Source organism: Kryptolebias marmoratus, linkage group LG23 (assembly GCF_001649575.2).
Source record: "Kryptolebias marmoratus isolate JLee-2015 linkage group LG23, ASM164957v2, whole genome shotgun sequence".
In the NCBI taxonomy this organism is placed as follows: domain Eukaryota; kingdom Metazoa; phylum Chordata; class Actinopteri; order Cyprinodontiformes; family Rivulidae; genus Kryptolebias; species Kryptolebias marmoratus.
In genome coordinates this window covers 6,732,022-6,750,047 of record NC_051452.1, presented here as the reverse complement: position 1 = coordinate 6,750,047, position 18,026 = coordinate 6,732,022, and the positions used below count along the sequence as shown (strand labels likewise).

Here is an 18,026-nt window from a genome sequence, read left to right as displayed (position 1 = left end):
GTTGGAGTAAAGTTCTGCCTGATTAGAACCTGTTGGAGTAAAGTTCTGCCTGATTAGAACCTGTTGGAGTAAAGTTCTGCCTGATTAGAACCTGTTGGAGGAAAGTTCTGCCTGATTAGAACCTGTTGGAGGAAAGTTCTGCCTGATTAGAACCTGTTGGAGGAAAGTGCTGATGATGATGAGGAGGAGCTCGTCGAGCAGTATAAACACCCACAGGACGTTCTCCGAGGCCTTCCTCCCAACCCTTCAAAGAACCAACATAAATAATCTCACCTCAGCACCTGGAGCAGCTGGTGCCTCCGTCCTCCGCCTCCTTTAGGTCCTACTTCCTGCGAAGGTGCAGGAAAACGTTCCCCGGAGACCGGCCGGAGCGGGACGCTGTCATGGAGAACGAGGGAACAGGAGAGACGACTGTAATCTCTTAATCCCAGGGAAACAGAGCCGCCTGCCTCTGGCCACCGGAAACCGGTTCCTCCCTCACCGGCTGGCCGCTCGGCGCCAAATCTTCTTAACTCTTTCGGCTGCGAGGTGAGGAGGGGTGAAGCAGGTGCTGCCTGGGAGATTAGGCTTCAAGACAATCAGCCGATGTGTGGAACCAATGAAGGGATCTCAGACGGGCCACCTTCCAGTCCAGAACAGTGCTTTAAAACAAAAACAATTCAAACTGATGATCCAGCGTTTAATTTAATCCACCCCCCCAGAAGGAGAGCGCAGTTACTAACAGTCAGTGTCTTACCTGCAGCAGTCAGGGGGATCCAAGTCAGAACAAACAAGAGCATTAAGGAGCAACTTCAGGAGAAGATTCAGCTCTTCTGAGGTGGCGTTCTGTGGAAAGGTTATTAATAAATATCTTACCTGTCGTAGATGGCTCTCGGTTTGAAGAAACGCCGCGTCTTAAAAACGATAATTTAAAAATCTGTCACAGCCGCTTCAGATATTTGAGACCGTTGTTCCTTAAAAGGCAGCAGAAATCCACCTGCTCGGACAAGCTGTTAGCTCATCAATGCTACATCATCCTATAGCCAGCACGACTCTCAGCTACTACCACCCCCAGTTTTAGCTGAATAGCCGCAGACACTGTTGTGTTTGCTCAGGCCAGTTAGCCGCAGCGTCCATCTTGAACTTGAATCAGTTGTAGAAGTAAATCCGATCTTTACTTTTCGAGAAATCAATTCACTGCTTCGTGAGATATTTTGCTAACAGACGCTCATGCCGGCAAGACGAGAATTAAAACTTTATTTCTCAGAGAGAAAAGATTTGAACTGCCCCTTTAAAGTGAAAACAATCTGAGCAAATCTGCATTTTTAAACACCACGTCACCCTGAACCTCTCTGCCACACGACTCCTGAAGTTCCTTTTTTCTGAAACGTGTTCTGGCTTTCAGAGATCCGAGGGAAGACGCTGAATGTCCCTTTTTCTGTAGGATTACGGTCAATCTGGCGCATTTAATCCAGATTTCCATCGCAAAGAGACGCTGAGACAATCGAGGATTTGCAACAAAAAAAAACCTCAAACATGAAAAGTTTACCGACGAGAACAATCAGTGGAAAGAGGCGCCGCGATCCGACAGTTTCTGCTGGTTTGAGACGATTATCGGAAAAATAAACGATTTAAAAAAAGCTTTTAAGAGCAGAGGACTCAAATCTGCTCAACTTTTACTAAAGTGTAAAGGTTTATCCTCTGGAGAGCATGAATTCCTCCTGAATGAAGAGAGAAGTGGGGCTGAATCCAAAAGTTTTACTTCCATGAAATTAGTCCCCTGGTTCAGGAGATATTTTGCTAACACACACACACACACACACACACACACACACAGAGAGGTAACATTATCGCCCGCCTGTCTGAGCCGTGGAGTTCGTCACATTTATTGACCTTTTTTTAAGAACTCAGAACAGTAAAATTAAAAAAACGAGGAGAACATTTACAGACAAGCGAGGAACCTTCAGATGTTTTAAATACAGCAAATCAACAGAAAACAAGGAAAAAGTTCTCCACAGATCTGAGCTTCTCCTCTTCACATGCCGGGTTTACAGCGAACAGAAGCGGGTTTATTAAAAATAACAGAACCGTTAAGCTCTTTTACGATCCGTGCATCAAAAGCCAAGAAACACTGTCCATATTAACAGATGGCGCCGAGCTCTGAGCTCCATCTGCAGCAGTTTGCTGTAATTAACGTTGATTTATCTGCAGCCAAAATGTGCAAATTATCTGCCTTTTAGAAGCAATAAGGAATGATATGTTTGGATTTTTTTAAGCTTTAGGAGTTTGCAGAGCAGAGAAAACAGGGCTCAGATATTTAATAATGTCACAGGACGAGGTTTCACGTTTTCCCAGCTCGGATCACAGTCAGGACGGATTTATCAACCGTTCCGTTCATAAAGAACAGTGACTCTTCAGATTTCATCAAATAAACAAGAAATTCAGTTTCTTCCGCCGCTTGTTGAGGTTCGCTTTCGAGGCGTTTCACATTTATCTACAAAAGTGCATCATTTATAATACTGGCAGCACAAAGCTCCAGATTTAAAAAAAACAACAAAACGAGGAATAATTGTTTTTAGTGGTAAACACCTTCATGCTGATTAATAGTTTTGATGTCAGAGAATTCTAGTTAAGAAAAAGACAGAATTAAAGATTTTCTGTTGTTTTTTGTGAAGTCATTTTTGTGCCTTCAGGTCGAGTACGGCAGGCTGTTTTACCAAATAATCAAATCATATAACATCGCTATTAAAGATATTTATAATCACATTACTACAAGTAAGAAACTACAATTTAAGATAAACTATTGTTCTATTAAAGCCAAGTTTAAAATATCTATAAATCCTTAAAAAGGTAAAGTGAACTTCACATTAAAGTGGTTAGAAATCTTCCTAGAAGAAATTAAACTGAATTATTCCTAAGAGAAACTCACATTTTATAAATTATCTACAGTCCTGATGTTATTATTTATAGGTTTTATTTGAAAATATTAAAAAATGCTTTTTGTCGCTGAATTTGTTAGATTTACACAGTTTTGTGTTAAATCAATAAGTCTAAGATCGTTAATTAAACATTGATTTTTGATTTGGAGTTTTTATCTAATGTTTAAGGTCGTAATGAATTATTATTATAAGAGATAAACATTTATCATTAATAATATTGTTTTATATAATAATAAATCATCTTTAACACATATCCAGGCCATTCATTCAACATTAAATCAAACAGTTCATCTTTTTATGGGTTTATAGATATTTTAAACTTATATTTTAAGTAGTTTGAGTGACCAGGAGGAAAGCAGTTGATTTGGTAAATAATTTGATTATTTGGTAAAACTGCCTGCCGTACTTTGAGCCAACGGGCAGATCTGAGCTCATGTGACTCGGATTAGTCCCACCACTCGCTCAGCTTAACGGCGCAGAAATTACTCGACTTTTGTCCGTAAACAGACCCGTCTCAGTCATCACCACCGGGGGGCAGTAAAGAACCCGCCACAGCGAGGACTTTAACCAATCAGGAAGAGGTTTCAAACGAATCCTCCCGGAGGAAGGAGCGGTCCCGTCTCGCTGGACTCGCAGAACTACAAACCGTCACAGTTGGTGATGTAACACTTTCTCGGTTTTCCTGACTCCGCCCACATCAGGAAGGTGTAACGTTAAAAAAAAGAAAAAAGAAAATCCTGTCTCCATGACAACTGCAGACGATTCTCCGTCAGCGGGTCTGAAAGCAGGAAGAACCGGGTCCTACGTGACCTTCTCGTGTTGGACCTGGTAGTAGCAGGCCTGCGGGTGGACATGGAGACACGGAGACATGAGAGGACGAGGGGACATCATCAGCGTGTGTGTGTGTGTGTGTTACCTTCAGGGTGGTGAACATGATGCCATGCTCGCCGTTCTGAACGCAGGGATCCATCAGGTCTTCAATGAGGTTGACCTCTGACCCCAGGTTCCTGATCCTGAAAGGAAATCAGAAAGTCTTTGAGTTTGGACAGACGCTGAGCGAACCGCTAACAGCTGGTGTGGTAGTAGAGGAGAGTCATCCGTGTCACAGACTCTGAGCACCAACAGACGGTCAAACCATCGTTGATCCTCTGAGAACTGACGACTTCTCCTCTGAATGTTGGCGTCGGCGGCTCACCGAGCTCGCAGCACCACGTAGAGGAAGACAGGAAACAGGTCGTCCATGGACCACAGGAAGTCCTGCTTCAGCAGCGACTGCACTTCCTGTGTGATGTCCTCGAAGGTGAGCTGGATCACCTGCAGCTTGTCGGATGGCGTGAACGTCGTGCTGCAGAAGCAAACAAGCCCTCAGTCAGGGATTAATAAAGATTAGGATTATTTGACTGTAAGAATGATTCAGCTCCTTCGGCTACATTTAGCCTTTATTCTTTTGTTACACTTAGCTAACCTTTAGCTGCTTTAAGCTAGTCTTTTGGTACCTTTAGTCTATAGCTGCCATTTTGCTACCTTTAGCTTGTAGCCAGCTTTTTGCTACTTCTGGGTTATAGTTCATGTTTTTCTCCCCTTTGTTAGTCTAATGTACTGCATCCTTTAGCTTGTAGCTAGTGTTCTTCATCTTTTAGCTTGCAGCTAGTGTCCTGCATCCTTCAGCTTGCAGCTAGTGTCCTGCATCCTTTAGCTTGTAGCTAGTGTTCTTCATCTTTTAGCCTGCAGCTAATGTCCTGCATCCTTCAGCTTGTAGCTAGTTAGTTTTAGCTTCAGCAGCCTTTCATCTCTGCGGTTCATTCTGAAATCAGGACCTGATCTGCTGCAGAGTTTCCACTGCAGAAGCAAAGCAGGCGTCTTTGGTGCTCGGGATGACCTGCAGAACATCAGGAGAACCGTTCTTAAAGGAGGATCTTATTCAGCTGTAGCTTCAAAGGTTCAGGTAAAAACAAAACCGTACCTGCTGCTTTCCCCCCGAAGCAGGCAGAGAGGCTGGGATGGAAACAGGCCAAAACTTCCTGAAACACAGACACAAACATCAGAAACCGCCGGCAGCTCTGACCCCTCCCTCGGCGGCGGGACGTACTGCTGGACGCCCAGGAAGGCGAGCAGGGCGAGGTCGGGCTGCTTGTTGAGGCGCAGGACGCACTCCCAGTACACGTCGTCCTCCTTCTCCTTCTCCAGGGCGTAGAGGGTGAAGAGCGGCGGGTAGAGGCGGGGCAGCAGGACGGGGAGCAGCAGGGCGGAGCTGCTCACCACGCGGCTGAAACACAAAGGGGGAGGAGTCAACGCCACCCGCTCCAGATGTGAGCGCCGCAGCACGAGGCTCGATCCGTACCCGGGTCTGGGCGGGTCCATCGGGGCATCTGGGGCCGGCTGCGTCCTTTCCTGCAGGTCTTCAGGCGGCTCAGGGATTAGACCGCCCTCTTCTGGCAGGTCTGGGAACAGAAACCTGCAGAGACGGTCCCATTCAGTCCAGTTAAACATCAAAACGGCGCCGTCTATTAGTGGGCGAGTTCCTGCACCAACCTGACGATCTGGAAGATCCGGTTCAGGTAGGACTTGATCTCGCTGACCGCCTGCTGCAGCAGCCGGCGGTTCGCCCCGACGCCGACGTACGTCATCCTGTAGACCGCCACCAGCGTCTCCACCAGCCGGCCCAGCGGGTGGAGGGGGGTGTCACACGCCTAGAGGGGGACGTGGAAAGTCTCTCAGTCCAACCTGGACGCTTTACACTCGAAACTACTGATGACCGATTATTTTTACCCTCAACTCCTGAGGCGACATTCAGGAACCTCAAAAGATAAAATCTGCTTTTTTATTCATAAAAAATAAATTAAAACAAATAAAAGTTTAGGATCTTGAGTCACTTTTGATGAGTGTTTCTTATAAATCGAGTCATAAGCTTTTGTAAGAAAAACATCCAAATAAAAACTCCGTCTGTAATTCTTTAACTGGTTTTAAACTAGTCCAGTTTTCTTCTTCGGTAGTTTCACATCGATAGAAATTTAACAACTTGAAGCAAATTAATACATAAAATCTGATCAATTACGCCTTTTAAGAATATATATAAATTTAAATTTCACGGCTGAAGCTTCTGAAATCAAACTTTTGTTTCTGTCTTACTTAGTGCCCATTTTAAACATTTAATATTTAGAGTTTCAACAGAAACAAAATCAACTTTAGTTGCATTATTATGAAAATTACTTTTATAACAGAGATAAGTGATGAAAAGCAGCACTAACACACGGCTGCAGGCTGTAAATATTTATCGCCCAACGCCATTTTGTTTGTTAGCGAAGCATCAAATGAACCTTTCAGAAAGTAATCCCTGGATGGACTCAACATCTGATTAACTTTTGAAGACACAGTGACTCAAAACGTCCCAAACGTTTCTCCTCGTCGTCCTCTGTCCTCCGTAACGAAGCCCAGCAGAAACACTGAATCAAAGGTTTGTGTTTCTTCACGCTGGATGAACCCACCTTGAGGAGGTAGAGGCGGACGGTGTGATATCTGTCCATGGTGATCGGGCCTTTGTGCGGCGGGATGTCCTCCAGACTCTCAAGGGTTTTGCTGTGGCTTCGAGACAACATCTCTGGACTGAGACGCACACAGACGTTAGACACTCTCCTGTTCTGGAGAAACACTCTGAAATGTGTTTCGGACGGCGAACGTGCGCTCGCACCTGTCCTGCATGTGCTGCCAGTTGGTGGCGAGCGCCGCGGCGATGTTCTCCCAGGCCTTCCGGTTCTCCCCCCGACCCGGCGCCTCGCAGCCCAGCTGGGTCCAGCACTCCTCGAACACGGCCTGCCACTTCTCCTCGGCAGACACGCAGAGGTGGCCCAACTTCCTGCCACGCCCCAGAAAAACAAACAAGCTTTAACAGGACAGAACCGAAATAAAGACGTTCCTGTGGACATCAGAGGCCTGGTGAGCTTACACGGCCCGGTTCTTGTCCTTGTCAGAGTCAAACAGGTGGGGTTTGAAGTAGGAACCGGTCACTTTCAGACCGGACCCCCACTCGCCACTGAACGAGCCCTCCAGGTAGTCGCCGTTCGCCAAGGTCAGGACGCCCTGAGGGACAGAGTCGGGGAGTTCAGTCAACAGAGACGAGCTCCGAGACGCTTTCATTCAGAACCGATCAGTCACCTTTCCACTGAGGGTCCAGTCGTCAGAGAAGTCCCCCTCGTAGGTCGTATCGTCCTCCGACAGAAGGACTCCCACCCCCTGAAAAACACGAACACCTTAAAATTCACCTCCATCTCCTCACCGCGGCTCAGAGACGACTTCTTTAGACTTAAAACAAGGATCAGGAGGAGATCCAGACCAGGAAGTAGTCTAATAATGACAACCCAAAGTCCTCACCATCATCCTGTTGTCCTTAAAGGTTCCTTCGTAGTAAAGGCCGAACTGCGTGACGACGACCCCGATGCCCTGCCGCTGGTGGTCCTGCCACATGCCCATAAACTTCTCTCCTCTGCAGGAAACACGACATCCCGATCAGCTGGGACAGGGACGAGCAGGGAGACAAAACAGGACAAATACAGAGACACAAAGAGACGAGCAGGGAGACAAAACAGGACAAATACAGAGACACAGAGACAAAACAGGGACAAAACAGGACAAATACAGAGACAAACAGGGAGACAAAACAGAGACAAATACAAAGACACAAAGAGATGAGCAGGGAGACAAAACAGGGACAAAACAGGACAAATACAGAGACACAAAGAGACAAAACAGGGACAAAACAGGGACAAAACAGGACAAATACAGAGACAAACAGGGAGACAAAACAGAGACAAATACAGAGACGAGCAGGGAGACAAAACAGGACAAATACAGAGACACAAAGAGACGAGCAGGGAGACAAAACAGGGACAAAACAGGACAAATACAGAGACACAGAGACAAAACAGGGACAAAACAGGACAAATACAGAGACAAACAGGGAGACAAAACAGAGACAAATACAAAGACAAAGAGACGAGCAGGGAGACAAAACAGGGACAAAACAGGACAAATACAGAGACAAACAGGGAGACAAAACAGAGACAAATACAAAGACAAAGAGACGAACAGGGAGACAAAACAGGGACAAAACAGGACAAATACAGAGACAAACAGGGAGACAAAACAGAGACAAATACAAAGACAAAGAGACGAGCAGGGAGACAAAACAGGGACAAAACAGGACAAATACAGAGACACAAAGAGACGAGCAGGGAGACAAAACAGGGACAAAACAGGACAAATACAGAGACACAAAGAGACGAGCAGGGAGACAAAACAGGACAAATACAGAGACAAAACAGGGACAAAACAGAGACAAATACAGAGACGAACAGGGAGACAAAACAGAGACAAATACAGAGACGAACGGGGAGACAAAACAGGACAAATACAGAGACACAAAGAGACGAGTGGGGAGACAAAACAGGGACAAATACAGAGACAAGCAGGGAGACAAAACAGAGACAAATATAGAGACGAACGGGGAGACAAAACAGGGACAAATACAGAGACAAACAGGGAGACAAATAAAGAGAGAGACGAACAGGGAGACCTAAAAGATGTATTAGAAGACAAAAAGACACATAAGGAGACAAAGACCCATAAAGAGACTGAAAGACGCATTAAGGAGACAAAAAGACATGGATGAGTAAGAAAATATAAATTGAAAAAAGAAACATAAGACAAAAAGGACACCCGAAACAAAAAGACCATAAGAACACAGAGATAAAAAGACAAAAAGGACAAATAAGGAGACAAAAGGAAAGGAACGCATGAGGACATAAAAGACAAAAAGGAGAACTGAGAGCAGAGAAAACTGAAGTGAAAATATCTGAATGTCTCGAAACACGTTTTAAATAAAGTTAAACACTCTGAAAAGTATAAACGTCACAAAAAAACAAAAGTCAGTCTTTATCTCTTGAACGAGTTGAAATATAAACGTTTAAAAACAGAACAGGAGGAGTCCGGAAGTATCTATAACTAAAGATCAAACCGGATCACTTGGTGTGAACGCAGTAATACTTTTACTGAAGTACTGAGCGTACTTTGTGATGTCATCGAAGACGCCATATCCTGTTTTCTTGTCCTGCAGCCAGCGGCCGATGAAGACGCTGGGGGAGGACGTGTTGAGCTTCCCGCTGCGCAGCATGCCGTGGCCGTGCCGCATGCCGTCCTGGAAGGAGCCATCGTAAACCTCGCCGCTGGCATACCTGGAGTCGAAGGGAGGAGGAGCCTGTTACAGGACGGAAGGCTTCCTGAAAGGGCGGAGCTAAAAGCTGCAGGAGACGATCATGGCTCACCTGTAGGACCCCAGGCCATGCATCTTTCCTTCCTTCCAGTACCCCTGATACAGATCCTTCTTGTTCAGCGTCTTATTGGGAGCCACAAACTCCCCGAAGCTGAAGAAACAAACGTGGAAGGAAAGATGGAGAACCTCGAGCAGAAATCTGTCCCAGACAACCCGGACCGAGCCCCCGTTCAGACAGATCCGGAGGTGAGCTTCGGCCCAAACTCACCCGTCTTCCAGGCCGTTCTTGAAGGATCCGGTGTAAATTCTGCCGTCGGGCCATTTTAACTCCCCGCTGAAACAAAAGAGGGAAAACTAAAAGCTCCGACAAAACCTGAAGGAACTGAAGAGACCTCCGTGTATTTCTACAGGGAAAATGTTTGTAAATAGAGTTCAGTAATTTAAAAATGACAAAAGTTCGTAGCAGCCGTCGGCTGAATTTGATATAAGAGCGGCTAAATTGGCACAAAATAAGAAGCAGTCAGATCAGAGAACAGGAAATCGACACAATGAGCTCCTGAAGTAAAAAATAAATAAATAAATAAACAGCGTCCAACCTGCCGTGGGGTTTCCCGTTGAGCCAGTGACCGTCGTACGTCGCCTCTTTTAGGCGGCCATCTTTATAGAACGTGTAGGACGCCGTCCTGCGGGGGGGCGGTTCTGACTTCGGCCCCGCCCCACTCAGAGCCTGATCCACCGCCTGGTTGATGGCTCGAAGCCACTTGGACTAAAAACCAAACAAACAAACTGAGCGTGTGAGCTTCGGTGACAGGAAACGGAAGTGCGATTAAAAACCAAAACCCTGACCTTCTCTGTGGAGGACGAGGCGAGCAGCGTGAACGTCTCCTCAGGTGTGATGACCTTTAACCCCTGTCTGCTCACACACACAGAAAATGACAGGGAAGTCAGTGATAACTAGAAGCACTCAGAGCAAAAACCTCCACCAAGGCCACAGCACAATCCGGATCATAATCCAGATCCTAATCCGGATCAGAACCAGGATTTAATCCGTTGTTTTTTCCTGAACATTTCATCCAGATCTGTTCGTCAGTTTTTACCTGATCTCTGCTGACAGACGAACACGTAGGAGCAGAGACGAGGTTTTAACAAAGGGGTCGCCTGTGACCTTTGACCCCACGAACCTTGAAATCAACAGTGATCACCCTCGACCCATGAGGTGTCCAGCTGCAGAGTCAGAGCACGGGCTCTGGACCCTGACCTTTGACCTCCTGTTCCCTGAACCGTGTTTTGACCTTTCCTGACCTTAGTTGGGGTCAGAATGTGACAGAAACATTTGCGAGGGTATCATTCGGTCCAGATAAACCTCGCAGACGTCAGCCTTTGAGCGTTTGGTTCGGTTATCGGTCGGGAACAACCACGGGGAAAACTGCGTCTGCGCTCAACTCACAGTCCGGCGTCGTCCTCCGCCGTCGGCTCCACCCACAGCGTGGCCAACGGGAAGATGTGATGGGTGGAAAACTGGACGGGAAACGAGAACGAAAGCAGAGCAAAAGTTTGAATTCAGGAGAGAAAACGTATCAGAGACGAGACAAACGAACAGTTTAAACAAGTTTCCAGTCTTTGTGTCCGAGTTCCAGGACTGGACTGGATCAGCAGGAAGACACGTTTTCTGCAGTAATTCAGGTTTTTAACACTTTTGAGCAGCGGTCCCCAAAGCCTGGTTTGGGAACCCACCGTGGGTCTTGAATCATCGAACTGAGGGCAGAAATCAAATTATCGTTAAAAATGATCGTTGTAGATATGAATGAATAAAACTAAAGAACTTTAAATTAATTAATTAGTCTTTCAAAGTGGCAGGTGATCATGTAATTGCATGTTGTTAAGTGTCTGTTAGGAAAATATCAACAGAAATAAAATATATATTTAATGAGGCCAACAGATGTACGTCTACAACAGGGGCAGACAGGATTCAAGATGGCCGCCACATCCTTATCGAACACAAGGACGGCTATAATCAGCCATTTTTACGGCTACTGGGATCATATATGGCGTGGTAGTAGCTGAGAGTCGTCCCCAGAACATAATCCGAGCATAAAAACTTCGGCCTGCAGGGCGACATGCAGCCCTTAAAAGAAGAGAACTTTTATTTAATTATTTCACTGATTTCTCCTCATTTTACTTTATTCAACATTAAAACACAAACAGTGGAAGGTTTAAAATATAAAAACTAGAGTTTTACTCTTGGACGAGTAATTAAGACTTTAAATCTTATATTGTAACAAAATAAGAGTCACACAACAAACCAGTCATGCAAAACAAGTTTCACAAACATGCGTTCATTTCCAACAAGTCTGCGGCAGGAGTTTAAAAAGTTTAATTATTTTTATTTAAAACAAGAAGCTGCTGGGAGTTTGGGTCCGACAACAATCAGAACATCAGGGGACGCCCAGAGGAGACGTGAGTCTGGAGGTCAGAGGTCAAAGGTCAGGGCTGAGCATCACCGGAAACACTGACAGACCCATCAGATTCGTGACGTTTCTCTCCACAATCCTCCGATTTATGTTGTTTATTTTAGCTAAAACAGCTGAATGTGTTGTTTCTGCCTGCTGAGTCAACATTTTTATCAATTTTAAACAGTTTTTATGAACTTTAGTGGAGAGGAGATTGATTTTTTTTCCATAAATGTGATGGAAAACATTTATTCCATTAGCCTTTGTCGGGGCTGGGATGATTCCAGATGAAACTAAAGTGATTTTTAAGGTTTAATGTTGATGTTTTGGTGAATTCACAGAGTCAGAACGTTATGAAAACGTGTTCGTTCGAGGGTGTAAACTTTTATTTCCCTTAAATTCGTAGAGAGAATATTGGTCTAATTGTTGCTCCTCTAACAACAATTTAATGCAGATTAACCAAGTTATTTTTCATTTCATTAAACTTTTAAGTCTTTAAGAGTTTAACATGCAGTTAAAAAAACGTTAGCATCAAGGTGTTACATTGAAATTAATGAGAAATTAGGTTAATTTCAGACTGTTTACCTGACATCTGAATATTTTAAATCAACAAAAACACGTCGGCACCGTTTGGATTTAAATTTAATCAATTTTAGGAGATAAAACAACATATTACGCATTAAAGTTGTAGAAAAGAAACAATTTTGTCTTTGAAAAACTAACAACAAGGCTAACTGCTAACTTTAGCTTTAAGTAAAACAAACGGGGTGTTTTAAATTTGTCTTCTGTGGAATAAAAACTATTTTTGCAAGGAAATAATTTCTACAAGTAAAAGAATATCAGGTATTTCAGATTTAAACGAATACTTTACTTTCCTGTGGGGTTTAAAGTGTTTGAGCAGTCAGTATCTTACTTGCAGCAGCATCTCAGTTTGGAGAATCAGAAAAAAGAAAAAAAAGTAAACCAAACTTACTTAAAATAAGGGCATTAAAGGGGGAAAGATTTACTGCCAATAAATAAATGAATAAATAAATAAATTTCAAGATTTTTGAGCAACTTCTTATAGATTTTTAGAGTTACTTTAGCAACAGAAATGCTCCTAATAGAAAGAAAAACTATAAATAAATGGCATATCTTTAAAATTTAAATGTTAAACAAATAATTTTACGTCATTTAAAAATACTGTCATTTAAAAATACTGTCATTTAAAAATACTGTCATTTAAATGTAATTTTAAAAGTAAAGTGTGAATATTTTCTAAAACGAAGAATAAACAATAATTTTAAAAAAAGAACAACTCATATTTCTGTATTTTCATAATAAAATTTGACCAATTTTAGCCACAACCTGCAGATAAAAATACAAAACTGAAATAAAATGGGTAACAAAGTAAATATTCTCTGCTAAAAAACAAAAAAAAGCATTATTATTATTTTTTTTTTACAACAAATTAACGACTAAAGTTGTAATTTATTAAAAGAAAATTACAAATGTAGGAAATAAAATACTAGGAAAGTTTTGTCACTGTATTCTGTCATTAAAATTTGCAAATATTGAAAAATAAAATCCTAAAAATGAGGAATAATCAGTCAGATTTAACATTAACGAGGTTTTAATTATTATTTGTTGGCTCAGACGGCTCGTTAGGATTGAAGCTTTTATTTCCCGGAGTTTACGGTTTATTGTTGCATAATTTGTTTAAATTAAGAACCCTGAGATATTCCTGTCAGCGCCTTTTTGACCCGATCCGGCAGCTTTCAGAGCCCGGATGTTTCGGAAACGTTCGGGGGGTCTGCGTGACGCTCAGCTGCACCGAACCCGATGACACAAAGCCCCAGAAAACACAAACTGACAGCAGGAGGAGGTGGAGGAGGAGGAGGAAGAGGAGGCCGGTCACACAGGGAGAGATTCTGGGTGCAGAAATCTTACTTACGGGGTTTTTATGCGGCGCCACGCCCTGACAGCACAAAGGCAAGCACACACAAACTCTTGAAACGCAGCAGGTTAGAGAGCGGGAAATAAAGACGTGACAGAGGCGGCGGCGTGCGGCGGGAACATGGAGCTGACCTGCGCGTGAACCAGGGAGTCGCTGAAGAGGATGAACCAGTTCACAGAGAAGCGGCCGGCGTTCTGCAGGGTCAGCGACTTGTTGCTGCTCTCGTAGATCAGCCGGCGGTGAGGCTTCCTCAGCGAGTCCTGACGACAGACGACAACGTTCAGCGACCGGCGAGAGGCGCCACCATGGCTGAAAACACGCCCAGCGGGTTTTACCGTCATCTTGCCCGGGAAGCTCTTCCAGAAGTGGAAGGTGTAATCGGCCTCCTTCCTTTTTCTCTTCAGCTGGACGGTCAAAGCTTCAAACCTGGAGAAGCCGTCCTGCAGCTTCTGATAGTCGCTGGAGGACTGAGGAGACAAACCAAGAACAGGAAACTGAACATGGCGCCAGACAGAAAACAGGTTTCCTTTAAAGCTACAGAATCTGAGCTTCAGGACGGTCTGACAGCAACAAGGTTAAAGGCGTCCGTTTTCCTCTAATTTCACCAAACGTCTCAAAGGACTGATTACTGCTGATATCAGCCTCATTCAAGATGGCCTCCGCAGCTAACTGACACACCGTGGTGATACGAACAAACTAGCATCCAAGCAGACACTTCTGACCCCTCTCAGACCCACACCCAAACTCCCATTGACCTCCACTCCATATGACGACGTGACAAAGATTGCGACTCCTTTCCTGACGACCATCTTTGGCGCTGCAGCCATTTTGGTCAAACCTTAAAGAAAATGCCATGAGGTGAATCACATCCCTGACGAAACGGAGTGAAAACGATAAAACGTTGAGTTTCTAACGCTCACGGTTCAAACGTTCTTTCTGTATAAATTTAAGTTTTTGCACGGCGACTGTTTCCAGTTTGCCTTTCTGTGCGTCTCAGAGAAAGCGGGAATCGCCATGGCAACCAGTGGCTTAGCAGGTTCTTCTATGTTTTGTTATTCCATCATGGCTGCCCCCATAAATCCCCGTAGAATTTGGACAGTTTGGTTAAAAGCTTCTGTGCCTAAAGTCCAACAAACAGGAAGAGGTTTCAACCTAAAGGTTCCAGATGCTCTTCATCGCAGAAGTCAAATTATTTTAACTCGTTACGCTCCAAACCGTAAGACGAGCGGCGTTTGGAAGGTTAAACCTGATGATCATGACACCAGAGTCTGAGAAGAAAACGTGTTCGGGTCTTTCTGCGTACCACTTCGAAGCAGGTGCCCAGTTTGAGCAGCAGCCGGCCGTACTCGTGAAGATGGAGGGCTGGGAGGTAGAAGAGAGCCATCAGGAGGTCGGAGACGGCCGGGCTCTCCTCGCCGCTCTCCGACAGCCTCTGCAGCACCTCGGGACTTTTCCCAAACACGTCTCTTTAAGAGATCAACGCCGGGTTTTAGAGAAATCAGGCAGTTTCCACATTAAAGCCAGTGTTTTTTGCGGACTCACAGGGACGGTTTCGTCAGAGCCTGGAAGCCTCCCATCACATAAAAGTTGCCCACAGCGCTGCAGTACCTTCATGAAAACAAATATTTGAAGTATTAGTACACATCTCTGCAGATACTCCAAGCGAGGACTAATTTCTGAGCTCATACTCGTTGTAAGAGTCGAGGAAGATGTTGGCGTGTTCGAGGATCAGCAGGCTCTTCACGTCCCGCCCGCGGCGGATATTCGCCGTGAGGCTGACGGCGTGCTGCCCGGTCAGGTGACACAGGAGGCCGAATCGACCCGTCAGCGTCTGCAGGAGTTCAAAGGTCACCTGGCCGAGCACCGAGCTCAGAGACTCTGAAAGGAGGAGGAACGTCAGACTGGAACAAACCAGAACCTTTAAAAGAAAACGCGTTCTCACCCAGCTCCAGCAGGGGGCGTACGACCTGCGACCTGATGCCGCACAGCTTGCAGTAGAACTTCCTCTCGGCAGACGCCAGCTCGTGGAGGCTGGCGATGAAGCCCATCACATTCCGGTCGGAGAGCGCCGCGCAACTCCGACCGCCGGCGGCGACGCTGCTCACGTAACCGAGCTGGAAAAAAAACAAACAAACACTGAGAATCTGAAACCCTGGAGAAAAACGCCCCAAAATCTATATAGGAAATAACTGTAAATAAAACTAAACAGCAAAGATATTTTACCAACACACAGAAACACAGGCAATTACATTAGTAATTTTTAACAAACAAGAAATAATTTAGACTCCAGATCTTTAAATCTAATTATTTCCTCGGTGGAACAGCTTCTGCTAACTCTGAAGCTGTTAAAATTAACAACTAGTGAAAAAAAACCAACATAAAAACGAAACATTTTATAGACGCATAAAACCCCTCAAAGAGATAATAATTTACAAGAATTTTCAGGAAGGAAAATGCTTTAACTACAGAAACTTCCTGCAAAAAAAACAAAGTAAATGCTGAATGTTCACTGACTTAACAGAAGAAGCTGAAAAAGAGCTGTTAAAGCAAAAAAAAGTAGGAAAATGCTGGTTAAGAGCTAAACGTAGGAGAGCACTAGCAAAAAAAACAGAAAAACATGAGCTAAAACAGCTGAACTCTGGCATAAAGCAGCAAAATGCTAGCCAACAGTAGCAGAAAAACTAGCTAGAATTAACAGATTGTTAGCTTTTAGGTAAATTTAACAATAGTTGACTTAGTATTAGCAGAATTAGCTTTAATAAAATTAGCAATACCAGCAGCAGAGCCAGCATTAGCAGCAGTAAACTTTGCATTAACAGTAGCAGTATTAGCAATAATTGAATTAGCATTTGCTAATTAGCACTACCACAACTAGCAGCAGTTGTATTAGCATAGCTAGCAATAGCAGCAATAATATTAGCAGCAGTAACATTTGCATTAGCAGTAAATACCAGCAGTAAAATTAGTCTGAGTATTAGCATAAATATTATTAGAAATTGTAAAGTTTGCATTAGCATATTTAGCATTAGCATATTTAGCATCAGCATATTTAGCATCAGCATATTTAGCATGAGCAGATTTAGCATTAGCAGCCGTGTTCTGAAGTAGATTTCATCGCATCTTAATAGAGAAAATGTTTGTAAATAAAGGTTAAATACTTTGAAAAGTATAAAAGTTAAAAACTAATAATTAGCAGCAAAAACTGGATCTGTATCGTGTGAATTCTGACTCTGAATTCCTATATCTTATTTGCTTCATCAGTGCAGGACGGTCAGAGTTTGACTGGATTGGGTTTTACGGGTTTTATGGGTTCTTCCTCCTCCTTACATTCATGCAGAGCGGCAGCAGGACGGGCTGCTGGGTGTACGCCCCGGCCCGGTTCTCCTCCTCGTCCTCCCCTCCGTCCTGCTGCCCCGCCTCCTCCTCCTGGGCCTCCTTCACCTGCCGCCCGCTGTAGTAAAGGATGGGCTGGATGCAGTCTCCGTCCGCCAGCAGGAGGGTGTGCCTCTCTCCGGCGCTCACGTCCCAGACCCGGATCCCGTCGGACAGCTGGGTGAGGACGGGTTTAAAACAATAACAATAAATTAAAAGTAAAGAGCGACCTTGTGAAGCTGACGTGGAGGAAGAGCTGGAGCTACACCTTGGCGAGGCGGGGGACGGTGCTGGGGGACTCCATGTGTCCGAGCTGACCGGAGCTGTTGCTGCCCCACGAGAACACCTGGACGGGGGACACGCGGGGACAAAAACCTGCGTTGGTTTCAAACACTTTCCTGCTGCGGCTGTCGGGTTCGAACCCTTTACGGCTTCTGTCATTATTTCTGTGTTCACCTGAGATTGAGCCGTCAGGGCAAGGGAGTGACGAGCGCCGGCCGCCACCCGCACCACCTCCTTATTGTTCAGACTCTTGATGCAGAGCGGCTGCAACCTGTAAACAAACAAACAAACAAACAAAAGTCAGACACAGGAAACAACCAACATCCATCTGATCTGGACTCAATTTATCATACATAGACCACCTGCTACTTTTACCTTTTAGCTACCATTTAGCTTTAGCATTTTAGCTTTGTTTGATTTCTTTTAGCTAATGTTTGCCATCTTTTAAACTTCAGTGAATTTTTTTTTTTTTTTAGCTTTTAGCTTGTGTTTAGTTTCTTTTGGATTTTAGATAATGTCCTGTTTCTTTAGCCTTCAGCTTATGTTCTGTTTCTTTAGCCTTCAGCTAATGTCCCGTTTCTTCAGCTAGTGTCCAGTTTCTTTAGCCTTCAGCTAATGTCCCGTTTATTTAGCTGATGTTCCGTTTCTCTAGCCTTTTAGCTAATGTCCCGTTTCTTTAGCCTTCAGCTTACAGGTGCTGGTCATAAAATTAGAATATCATGAAAAAGTAGATTGATTTCAGTAATTCCATTTAAAAAGTGAAACTTGTATATTATATTCATACATTACATACAAACTCATAT

At 44.3% G+C, this 18,026-nt stretch overlaps 2 protein-coding genes across 9 annotated transcripts in view; both read right to left on the bottom strand.

The window, feature by feature from the left end:
* mpp4b (membrane protein, palmitoylated 4b (MAGUK p55 subfamily member 4)) overlaps positions 1-1,689 on the bottom strand; it is an 18,409-nt gene extending 16,720 nt beyond the window's left edge. For all 4 annotated transcript variants that reach the window (XM_017438123.3, XM_017438124.3, XM_037973777.1 and 1 more), the window contains exon 1: positions 274-1,689. The gene's annotated coding sequence lies outside the window, so the exon portion shown is untranslated. The remainder of the gene's footprint in view (positions 1-273) is intronic.
* Positions 1,690-1,849: 160 nt separating this feature from the next.
* Positions 1,850-18,026, bottom strand: part of als2b (alsin Rho guanine nucleotide exchange factor ALS2 b) — a 23,411-nt gene continuing 7,234 nt past the window's right edge. For 3 of the 5 annotated variants that reach the window (XM_017438130.3, XM_017438131.3, XM_025011114.2), the window contains exons 7-35: positions 17,398-17,494; positions 17,210-17,287; positions 16,897-17,118; positions 15,512-15,683; positions 15,258-15,447; positions 15,112-15,177; positions 14,873-15,035; positions 13,905-14,036; positions 13,701-13,829; positions 13,567-13,590; positions 10,631-10,701; positions 10,030-10,096; positions 9,780-9,949; positions 9,452-9,517; positions 9,236-9,334; positions 8,981-9,145; positions 7,287-7,398; positions 7,071-7,148; positions 6,862-6,995; positions 6,607-6,771; positions 6,404-6,521; positions 5,451-5,608; positions 5,260-5,373; positions 5,008-5,184; positions 4,882-4,939; positions 4,736-4,797; positions 4,114-4,263; positions 3,835-3,931; positions 1,850-3,758 (exon numbers count right to left, since the gene is read on the bottom strand). In XM_017438130.3, the coding sequence (XP_017293619.1) occupies positions 3,720-3,758; positions 3,835-3,931; positions 4,114-4,263; positions 4,736-4,797; positions 4,882-4,939; positions 5,008-5,184; positions 5,260-5,373; positions 5,451-5,608; positions 6,404-6,521; positions 6,607-6,771; positions 6,862-6,995; positions 7,071-7,148; positions 7,287-7,398; positions 8,981-9,145; positions 9,236-9,334; positions 9,452-9,517; positions 9,780-9,949; positions 10,030-10,096; positions 10,631-10,701; positions 13,567-13,590; positions 13,701-13,829; positions 13,905-14,036; positions 14,873-15,035; positions 15,112-15,177; positions 15,258-15,447; positions 15,512-15,683; positions 16,897-17,118; positions 17,210-17,287; positions 17,398-17,494 (3,373 nt within the window). In that variant the 3' untranslated portion in view covers positions 1,850-3,719. The remainder of the gene's footprint in view (positions 3,759-3,834; positions 3,932-4,113; positions 4,264-4,735; positions 4,798-4,881; positions 4,940-5,007; positions 5,185-5,259; positions 5,374-5,450; positions 5,609-6,403; positions 6,522-6,606; positions 6,772-6,861; positions 6,996-7,070; positions 7,149-7,286; positions 7,399-8,980; positions 9,146-9,235; positions 9,335-9,451; positions 9,518-9,779; positions 9,950-10,029; positions 10,097-10,630; positions 10,702-13,566; positions 13,591-13,700; positions 13,830-13,904; positions 14,037-14,872; positions 15,036-15,111; positions 15,178-15,257; positions 15,448-15,511; positions 15,684-16,896; positions 17,119-17,209; positions 17,288-17,397; positions 17,495-18,026) is intronic. The other 2 variants (XM_025011115.2, XM_017438132.3) reach the window with 1 other exon arrangement.